The sequence below is a fragment of the Alligator sinensis genome, unplaced genomic scaffold (assembly GCF_000455745.1).
Source record: "Alligator sinensis unplaced genomic scaffold, ASM45574v1 scaffold210_2, whole genome shotgun sequence".
NCBI classification, from domain to species: Eukaryota; Metazoa; Chordata; order Crocodylia; family Alligatoridae; genus Alligator; species Alligator sinensis.
Window position 1 is genome coordinate 462,229 of NW_005841946.1, and position 10,978 is coordinate 473,206.

Below are 10,978 nucleotides of genomic sequence, written 5' to 3' on the forward strand. Positions count from 1 at the left end.
GGAATCCCCCCCCCCCTTGGTACCCATGTGGCAGCTGCCCCATGGCACGGGTGCAGCAAGACTTGGCAGGGCACTACGTGCTCTCTGGAAGCCGGGGCCTCTGGGCCTGAGTGCTGCCAGGCTCTGGCTGACACGTGGAGCCGCCCCAGCTCCCAGACAGTGCGTGGTACCCTGCTGAGCCGCGCTGCACCCACGTGATGCAACAGCTGCTGCGCGGGTGCCAGGCAGGGGGAGTGGGGGCGATCCCTGCTGCCTCCCACTGCCCTGTGTTGTGCGGGGGGGGCTCTTATCGCCAGTCCTGAAGTCAGTGAGTGCTGGGCTTTAAGTCCTGAGAGGCTGGGCCAGGTGGGGGATGGGGCTGGCCAGGGCAGCCATGAGGGGCTGCTCCCATGGCTCTTCCAGCTGTGCCTGCCTCTGGCCCGGCAGGGGGGGCTGTGGGGGCTATGCCCTGCTGCCACTTGCCCAGCTGGCAGGGGGGGTGTGGTGAAATGCAGGTGTGGTTCGCTCCGGGGCGGCAGCAGAGCAGAGCCCCCACTCCCAGCACTGCTGCGCCTGCATCCTGTGCCCCTGCCCCAGCTGGGCAACTTGTCCTAGCCCCAATCCCTCCCTTCCCTCTGCCCTTCCCCAACCACAGCCGACTTACCAGCTAGAGGCAGCTGTCAGCTGCCTGTTTAGTCTATGGCCGAATCGCTGAATCTTTTCCGAATCTTTTTCCAAATCAATTTGAATGCTTATAATTGATTCGGGGCTTTTACTTGGTCTCCTGATTCAATTCTGATTCAGAGTTTCGGTCTCCGAATCAGGCCGAGTCTCCTCTGAATCAAGTTAGCTACCAAAGCTTCACACAGCCCTACCAGTCAGCCATGTTAGTCTGAAGCTGGACAGAAGGAAAGTTGCTGCTTATGAAGACCAAAATGTCCCACTCCAGGTCAGAGATGGGAAGATGGGCAGTAAGATCCTGCTGCTACTGCTGGTCTCCGCCATGGTCCAGGGGACGTGCCCACACAAGGTGCCTTCTGTAACCACCAAATGCTGCCAGAGCTCCATGCCTGCAGGCCAGATCTAGCCCACAGGCTGTAGATTGCCAGCCTCTAAACTAAGGGGTACTTGCAGAAGAAGCTTAGAGGTGACTGATTCTTTGGCTTAGCGGTGATGCGCTTTCTCCCTTCTCTTTCCGTCTTCCACAGTCTTTGCGGAAAGATGGCAGAGGACCATATTAATAAGAGTTGCGTGCCTCACGCAGGCATTTCGGGAGAGGGTTTCAGTCTCACTACTCTGCACTCATGTACGTTCGGGATGTGTGAAGAACGTGAAAGGTTCTTTATTTCCAGTCGTAGCCTGCTAGCATGGTAGGAAATCCACCCTAAAGGCATAGCCAAAGTTTGTGATGCTCAGTTAGTCTTGAGGTTTTGCTGCCCAGCCATGTATGTGCCTGGATACTTGTGGTTTATGTATTGAGATTTCCGTATTCCAGGCATACCGCATTTCTTTTAAAAATCTAGAAATAATTTGAGCGTCACAAGGCTTTAAAAATTTTTTTTAAAGATTATCAATAAGCCATCTTGTTAAGATGTTTGCATTTATGGATTTAGTTACTTGATTATTATTCCTATATTGAGCCTGTATGTTTTTTCACTGTTAAATCAAATTGCTGACTTACAGACACGTACTCTGCATGTGTTTATTGTATAATGTAGCAGTGTCAGTAACTTATAGTTAAGTGGTATGCTGTCATATTAAAATGCTTTATTGTTCTTCCTTCTTGATCAGCTATGATAGGCATTAGAAGTTTCTGCTTAAAAGAATGGAACGTTTAAACTGATGACCTTTTTTTTTTTAAAGCGTTTAATTTAACATGTACTCACTAGAATAAAAGGGAATTGGGCACAAGGGCCTATTCAGTTTACTATAATAGTGCAATATTCATGCCAGTAAGGCACTACAGGCTATTAAAAAGAAAATTTCACACACAGTAAACTTTGGGGTAATAGACCTTCCACTGAATTATGACTATAATGACCACTTTCAGAAGAGGAATGCTAGTATAAATATAATCTTATTATGAATTATATTTATTTATACATATGCTGCTTCTGTGGCAGGAACTGAAATATTCACCCCTCCTGGCTGTAAAATTCTCTTATTTTTCAACTTGCATATATAATTTCATATACAGCTGAATAAAGTACTTGTATTCTGGGGGCCATTGCTGTAAAATCTGCTGGGATGTAATGTTGTCTGAAAAATATATTCTAGATAACACGATGGATACCCAGCTGATTTGTCGAGGAATGTTATAGGAAAATAATTAGAGACATTGGTGCTGTTGGTGTTCCATGTTTTTCTGAGCTCTTTGGCTGCTTGTAGACATTTTAAAAAAAACAAACAAAAAACCCCACACGAAACCCCACCCCCAACAAAACCCTAAAAATGGTGCTTTACTTTAAACCTGGCGCACTCCCACTCCAAGCCCAGTGCATGCCCAGAAGAGGCAGTGTTAGTTGGACCCAGCTCACCCAGTGTCTTTATAGATTGGGTGCTTTACCAGGGGTTTTTTGGTGCTTTTATCTAATAGCTGATTGAATCAGCTGCTAGATAAAAGTGCCAAAAAGCCCCACTGAAGCGCCCAATCAATACAGGTGCTGTGGAGCCGAGTCAAAGTGACACCTTGCTGCTTCCAGGAAAGCACAGGTTTGGGGTTTTTTTTTTTAACATCTGCAAGCAGCCTGTGACTATGCTTTAAGGCCTGAAACCTCTAGGCCACTGATAATTTGGAAGTGTGTGGAGGTAAGGGAAGAATAATCTTTTTTTTTTTTCTTTCTCTAAAAAAAGAATTATAATAAAAGAAATTGATGCAAGTAGACTTGACTGTAAATGAGACTGTAACAGACTAGTATTAGTTCTCGGTGAAGGTGAATATCAAGTAAATAGATTTCTAGTTTCTCCACGTTTTGCCTGCTGGTGAAACATTTAAACCTGTATGAAACACTCGGTGCTTTTTTTTTTGAGGTTCAAACTATATCGATCAGAAAATGTTCTCTGCTAAAATGATGCGCTTTCAAAAATGAAGAGCAGATTGGTAAAAGGAGATCGGTAAAGGCTGTGTTCATGGAAATATTGGCAGTGCCTTGTTCTGGGGTCAGGTATACCTGTATGTTTATGCAAAGTGTTCTTTAAAAATGTCCAGTAGCCTGAGTTTTTCTTCTTACAGGCAACAAAACACTGTAATTCATGTTCTACATGCAAGGCGTGTGGGTGGGGTAGGGTTGTGTGAAGGACCATTTGTTAGACATGTTTTGTTGCCACAGCAGCCTGGAGGAACTTCAAAGGATAAATTAAAGAACAGATGGTATTAGAACACTTTCCTGACAGTATGCACTCCTCAGCATTTAAGCTGCCACAACATACCCTGAGGTGACACCAGTTCTACATATTGATCTTTTGGTGAAAGACATGCTGCTTTTTTTTTTTCTTTCTGTTTTACACTGTAGAAGATTCCTATAGTTTGTGCTCTTGCAAATACGTTTGTTACCCAAAGTGTTGTTTAAGAGTAACATGAGATTTGTCCATCTGCACTGAGTATTTACCTTGCTTGTGCTTCTGTATTTCTTTGTATTTCCTATTCAGGAAACGGTTTTGTGAACTCTCGAGCTTCACCAGGCCTTCTAGGAACCACTGGTGGGGGGAATGGTTTAGGCAAAGTTATGCCTACAAAGTCTCCACCTCCACCTGGGGGAGGTAATCTTGGAATGAACAATCGCAAACCAGACCTGCGGGTTGTCATCCCACCCTCCAGCAAGGGCATGATGCCTCCATTGGTAAGTTGGACAGTTCATTCAATAGCATACACAGGGTTCAGAGGGGATAAAAATCTATTCATTCACACAAACCCAAACAGCACGTAGCACACGGATACAATGGGAATGCTGTATTAAGTGCTCTGGTAATTGGAGGGACAACTGCAAATTGCCACCTAGGATATTACTGGCAAACACTTGAGGGGAAAAAAGTGCCTTTATAATGTCTTATTGGATAAATAAGTGTAGAATTGTGAGCTGATCAAATTGGGGAGTTTGGTTTGCTTTTTTTTTTTGTCTGACTGCTATATTTCTGGTTTGCTGGAGACCACTCATTCTCTTGGGTTTAGTGGGTTTGTTTTTTATTGGGAGCTCTTTGTGTCATCATCAAGGACAAGTCTCAATATAGCACACTGCACTGAGGGGCCCAAAATGAAATTTTTCTAATCTTCTTGGGTGGTTGTTTCTGTGGGTTGTAACGTAGCTCACACCAAAAAAAAAAAAAAAAAATAAGTCCAACTGGGAGGAACCCTAGTTGGGTGCAACGTGTTTGTACAGTAATCTGTCCCCTCCCATAGTGGAGCTTGCATTTCGATTGACGACATAAAAAACAAATGGTTGCTTCATTTTAGTCATCTTGTGGTCCTTATAAAACTACTAGCAGTTTAGCATGTAGGCTGAACAAAAGCTGCCAATCTCTGGAATTAGCAGAAGGTGTTGCAGGTCAGAGCTGAGGCTGGTAGAGCTCTATTGGGAAGTCATACTCAGCTTCTCGTTGAACTTGTGTGGCTAAACCAATGCTCTTAGTTCCTCCCTTTTATGCGCAAGCCTGTAAACATTTGAAGCACACATTTTCAGTTTATTTACCTTCCTTATGTGGAAGTAGCCAAAAGGAGAGTAGGCTGTAAACAGTAGGCACATTCTTTGTACAATATTTAGTTATTTTTAAGATTCCACGGATATTTTACATTTGCTGTTGGTGTAACATTAAATCTCACAAACTCACCGCAAGTAGCCAAAGAACGAATTAAAGCAGTTCTGAGTAACACCTTCATTAAAAACGTTTTAGGTTTTTTTGAAAATGCACAAATATAGAGCCCGTTCATAGAGGCACATTGACTGATGCCTAATAGAGCTCTAAATTCTTTTGAAAAATGGGTCTAGGAGGAAATAGTTTCCAGTAAAGTAGCATACAGTGTCATGTATTTATGTTATGCTCTCTCCTTAAATTGGGTGGTATATAATTGTCATTTTTTTTTTTCGATGGAGAGGGAAGACATATAAGGAGAAAAAATGCTTTAAAGCATAGTGATTTGAGCACTGTTTCTTTATGGGGTGGACATCCATGTGATTATACATACAACCACAATAGGAACCAGCATATTTCAAAGTCCATATCTGATGTCTTCATGTAGTTGGGCCCTTGTTCATATTAGTTTTGCCTGTGCTAATTTTCAGCTCCCTCTAAACAGCCTCCTGCAGCTGAATACAACTTTGGCACAGTGTGTCTGTGCTAGCTTATTTTATTAATTGACCCAAAGTATATATAATAAAGCATATAATAATATTACACAAGCATATGGTAAATTCAGAATATTAACAAACCAGCAAAGAAGTTCTGAGGCAAAAGCATGACTTTTTCTTTCATTTTTGAAAGCAATGCTATTCTTAGTAACTGTGTTATCCCTCTTGTTTGCTGTGTACAGTCGGAGGAGGATGAAATGGAGTTGGTGAGTTTGGGTTCCTGTCTGACAAGAGAGGAAGAGCGAGATGCAGAAAAGCTTAAGTTTTAATACTTAATCTAAATTATACCAATGTTCCCTTTGTACCAGACAAACATTTATTTGTTTGATCAAAACTGAAAAGCCATAAAAATCACAACATGCGAAGGCAGCCAAAGTCTAACGTCCTCCATTTGTAAATTTATATACGTCTGAAACACTTTTTCTTGTTTTTCTTGGAGGGAACATTGGAACACAGAGCCTTCCTCAGTAACTGTCCATGCACACACAGTACTTGTGGTATTCTTTTTAAATGCAAAACACCTTATATAGTCCCCAAAATTATTGAAATATTTTTAGAAAATGACTTCACTCCTGAAGTTCCTCAGATTGTAACACAAACCCTGCATTACTTCTCCTCCTTTCATGCAGATTACATCATTGCTGATGAGGTCACCTTTTTAGAGTTTAGAATTATTTCATACTGCAGGAGATGATCAAACCACAGGGGTGCTCCATGTTTACCAAAAGGAATATAGAATTGCAATCTAATTATTTTACCTTTTTCCATTGGAAGGATGTTCTGTTCTTGAGAGGAAACGGTTGCTTTCAGAAAAAGTTGCACCAGCTGACATTTCCTCTGGAAAATAAGTAAAAGGCTAAAATAACTTTTGGCTGATAAGAGATCTAGCTTATTTTTCAAAGCAGTTTGCAAACGTTTTAGCCATTGCAGCACAGCAATCACTGCAGAAGATGCTGCATTAGAGGACAATTTTGAGAAGATGGGCTTAACATTCCCAGTATTACTATGCTTTGATTTATTTTGCACATGGACCTGTTGCTAATATAAGGCTCTGATTGCATGAAAGCATGACATTGTAGTGAAGTATTTTGAATGCATGGTGTTGGATGGTACCTGAACTAGATTTTTTTTCCATAAATGTTGAGAGTGAACTATTTAAAAAAAAAAAAAAAAAGAGAGAGAGATTTACTTTTGAATGTTAATATTTGAAGTTACTCAAAAAATATAGTTTTATAGGAAGTTTAATATCATACTGACTGACAATGATTAGATGCAGTTGTCATGCTGCATGTTCTCACCTTTATAGAAAAATGGCTGCCTTGCAGTGTAAAGAAATAAAGGATATAATTCAATACAAAAATATTTAACCTGGTCATTAATATGTACATCTCAGTGATTGGAAGTCTTGATCAAAGACTGTTAAAATCAGATATTTTAATCATAGACATATTCGTTTTCTTTAACTGTTAGAATTACTGTGCTTCTGCTTTGTAAAACTGCTTGGAATTGAGATGCAGCCTGTTGATAAATGAATAATGTATGAAGATTTTGCCCTCTAGTGGTTGTTAAAATGGAGCTTTCCGGTACAATCATGAGCAGACCATCAGAAGGTGAAATCATCCTCGAACTAAGCCGGTTAAACTAGTAAATGATGTAAAACACCCTTGAATTCTGTGTTATTTCAGAATGCATAATAATTGATATATACAGCCAGATCCTTTCTGTCTAGATGACTGAAACTGAGCAAATATACTATATCTAATGGAGAGGGGATAAATACCTTTGCTTGTAGAATGAAATAAAAGGCATACACTTTATCCATTATCTCTGTCAAATTGTCCCCATTAAAAAAATAAGTCTGAAATGTGTTATGAATCTATATAAACCCTGGAACATATAACTGCCTCAGACAGACCAACAGGAGAAATTTCTCAGGAACCTTGTATTAGAAATTCAGTAATTCCGATAAAGTGCCCAGGAATAAATCACCTCTGAAAACAGCCTCGATTAGCCACTCAAACGAATCCTCATGGGGAAATTTCTGGGTCTGGATTGTTTCCCACTAGGCTTCTCTAACTTTTCCATTATGAAGTAATCCCAACTTTATAGGCTGCCATCCAAGAAGCCTTTGGAAAAAGGTCAATTTCCTACACACACACACACACACACACACACACACACACACACACACACACACACACACACACACACACACACACACACCCACCCCCGCTCTAATATCATAACAGCTAAACCCAGCTTTGGTCTAATAGATAGTAAGATTTTTCAAAAGCATTTAAGAGACTAAGGATCACAAATTCCATTGAAGATCAGTTCAACTTGTTCTTGCTCACATAGGTGCTTTGGAAAATTCCACCCTGAAACTGGTACACTACTTCTCTGTTGAACACAAACATCCAAATAATTTGTCAAGCCAGGTTTTTAAGGCTGGGTTTGACAAAGCCCCAGCTGGGATGATCTAGTTGGGGCTGGCCCTGCTTTGAGCAGGGGTTGGACTAGATGCGACCTCCTGCAGTCCCTTCCCACTCTCATTTTTTATGATTCTATGAAATAAACTGCAAAGTTAAGGTATACTTTCTATAACATTCAACAAAAATGGGCACTCCTGCAGGAAAGACAAATCTTGCACTGTAGTCGGTATTCTTCACACATGACGTAACCTTATTTAAACCAATTCATTCCTGTTGCTTCTTGATGAGTAAAAGCTTTTGAAAGAGTTGACAAGGTTGCTCCTTACTGAGCAGGGAAAAATCTGTTTTGGCAATTTTATGCACTGGAATATCCAGTCTCTAATCTCTGATGATATAATTGCATCTAGTACTGCCATCTTCAATTTCTGTAACTCTGTAACTTCACACTGAAACATCTGGTTATTATCAGAGGCCCTAAAATCTGCAGGATTAATAGCAAGCCCTAAATTATAATATCTCCCTTATAGTTTAAAGGTGTGGTTATTTTAAGGTATAGTTCTATACTTAAGGTAGCTAAGCGTGACTAATAGAAGATCATATTCCATTTACAAGTGGTAGCTATAACATGTTTTCTACCCTTTTAAATTATGAGGCTAAACTAGAAATGCAAAGCTGATAGTGTAGAGATGGCAGTATGCCATGCCTCTGCGGTCTCTGGGGTCCATTCTTATGAGAAAAGAAGTTGTGTATTTTGGTATCTCGTGCTTTCTCAGGAACAGGGAGGGGGAAACAGTAATAGGGATAATAATGAAATATCCTTATATCCATCCACATTCAGAAAAAAATGAATGGGGTGATGGTTCTTTAGTTGTTGGCAGTTGCCTCACCTGAGAAGTTGCAAAGCTGCTCTTCAAGGAGCAAATAAATACATTTTCAGAGACTTGGAGTGTAGCTTTTAAAACTAGTTTAAAATAGGCAACAAATTACCTTGGCTAATATTGAATGTTCCTTTTAAAATGAAGGCAGAGAGGGTGGCGTTACAATTCTGTAGGAAAAGTTGCGCTTGTTATTTTCTTGGAAAATAAAAAATAGCAGCATGGCATGTTGTTGTCACAGTCTGATGCATCTAATCTGTTGATTTGGGGATTTGGGAAAAAAAAGATTTAAAGTTTCTTTGCTAAAGAATATTGCATGCATGAGATGGAATGGCTTTGTTTTTTACAGTGTCCACCACACTGCTAAAGTAATATTTTCTGTAGCAGATCTTCAGAATGACAGATGGATTGTTTTAACTGCCTAATTCAAATTAAGGGGTTGTCACAAATGTTTAGTTTAGGACTGTGGCTTGTAAACTATTATTAAGAAATCAGTACGAGTTACCCACCCACAACTGGCTGCATTAATTTTTTTTCAAGTCTGATGGCTTCTCATATCAAAAGGCCCAATTAGTCTGTTTAACTCAAAGTATATTTTTTAAAATCTGCGTGCAATATAAAGAGTACTTTTTTGGTTCCCACAACCATGGATACTCTACCATTGCCAATAGTATAGATTTAAGGGATCTCTCGGGCTAAAATTTTCCAAAATGTTTACCAAAGTCATTTTTAGAAATAGGACATTGAAGTCTTTCTGCTTTCCTAACAGGACTTAGTCTCAGGAGTGCCTGTGCTGCCTTTGAAAGTGGGATATCAGCTCCCAAGTCATTGAGGCACTCCTGAAAAATTCTATCCTCTCTCCCTAAAGAGTGTGGGTTTTTTTTCTCTTAATCCAATCACAACTCGGATTAACATTAATGAAAACTGCTTGCACAGCAAGAAAATCATTTGCTCTAGTGCACAAATTATTTCTCATTTAAATTAGCCTAAAATAAAATTTGTGTTTAGCCTTTTAAATTCACAGAAGTAAATCTGCAGTCACAAAAAGAGTGATTCTGTTTTTGACCCAAAATATAAGGCTAAAAAAACCCATTTTAATTGATTGTTATTTTTACACAACCACATTCTTTTCCTTGTTGTAATTGATATCCACAAGACATGTTCTTTTGTTTTTAATCATTTGCAGAATACCCAAAGGATAAGCAGCTCTCAGTCTACACAGCCTCTTGCTACCCCTGTGGTGTCTGTGACAACTCCCAGCTTGCCTCCACAGGGACTGGTATATTCAGCCATGCCTACTGCCTACAACACTGGTAGGTTATCTCCCATTTAATTTAGCTAACCTGTAAGGCACATAATCCTACAGTTTTATTACCATAATCTTATGAGTCCCAGTTCCAGAAGGTTTGCGTGTTTGCAGCACTTCACCTTATTTGAATATTTGGCTTATATGACAACTCTTTCTTGTAACTGGAAAATCAGCTTTTAGTCTGTGAGAAGTTATTGATACTGAGACAGCAGGGAATTTTACCAGAAGCTTTTTGGTACCTTAGTATGTCTATGTTACATGACCGAACACAGCAAAAGTCAGGAAGTGTTGTGTATATCAGGGATGAACTATTATTTCTGGAGTCAAGAGACGCTTTAGAGTATGCTTCTTGTTTTATTCCACTTTCCTCAGAGAGTGCAAAGGGGCCAGAATCCTCCTGTGGGTCTTTTCCTAGTGTGGAAAAATCCCCAAAGAGTTAAAATAGTTTAAAAAGAGAGAAACTGTAAAAAATAGTTTTAAAAGTTTCCATCCAGGAAGAGCACACACCAGCTGCTGAAACTTCCTTAGCCTGACGAAGGGTTTTTGAACCCGAAAACTTGCTTAATAACTATTCTCCAACTATTTGGGTTGGTCTAATAAAAGATATCAGATTCACCAAAGGAACCTTGTCTGTCTTTAAAAAGAGAAGCATCCACCAGAATTTATGATGTAGTTTCATAGTAGCTAGGGTCAGGAGGGACCTGAACAGCTCATCTAGCCTGACCCCTGCCACAGGCAGGAATGAATGCTGGGTTCACAAGACCCCAGACAGGTGATCATCCAACCTCCTCTTGAATTTGGTTGAGGCAAATTTAAAAATAACTGCAAAGAAAAGAATTGCCAACTTGAGAAGATATCCCCAGCTGAGGAACCTGCACTAGGCGGTTAGCGTTGTTCCAAGGGAGCTGCAGTGTTTATTTCAGGAAAGTACTGCTGTTTCTATTATTTTCATAGTTTCATAGTAGCTAGGGTCAGGAGGAACCCGAACAGATCATCTAGCCTGACCCCCTGCCACAGGCAGGGATGAATGCTGGGGTCACA

General features: G+C 40.3%; 1 protein-coding gene across 18 annotated transcripts in view; it reads left to right on the top strand.

Annotated features, from left to right (window-relative positions):
* The window catches only part of MEF2A (myocyte enhancer factor 2A), a 164,534-nt gene that overhangs the window by 139,181 nt on the left and 14,375 nt on the right, over positions 1-10,978 (top strand). For 15 of the 18 annotated variants that reach the window (XM_025199549.1, XM_025199538.1, XM_025199534.1 and 12 more), the window contains 3 exons: positions 3,628-3,818; positions 5,504-5,527; positions 9,815-9,941. In XM_025199549.1, the coding sequence (XP_025055334.1) occupies positions 3,628-3,818; positions 5,504-5,527; positions 9,815-9,941 (342 nt within the window). The remainder of the gene's footprint in view (positions 1-3,627; positions 3,819-5,503; positions 5,528-9,814; positions 9,942-10,978) is intronic. The other 3 variants (XM_025199546.1, XM_006020063.3, XM_006020064.3) reach the window with 1 other exon arrangement.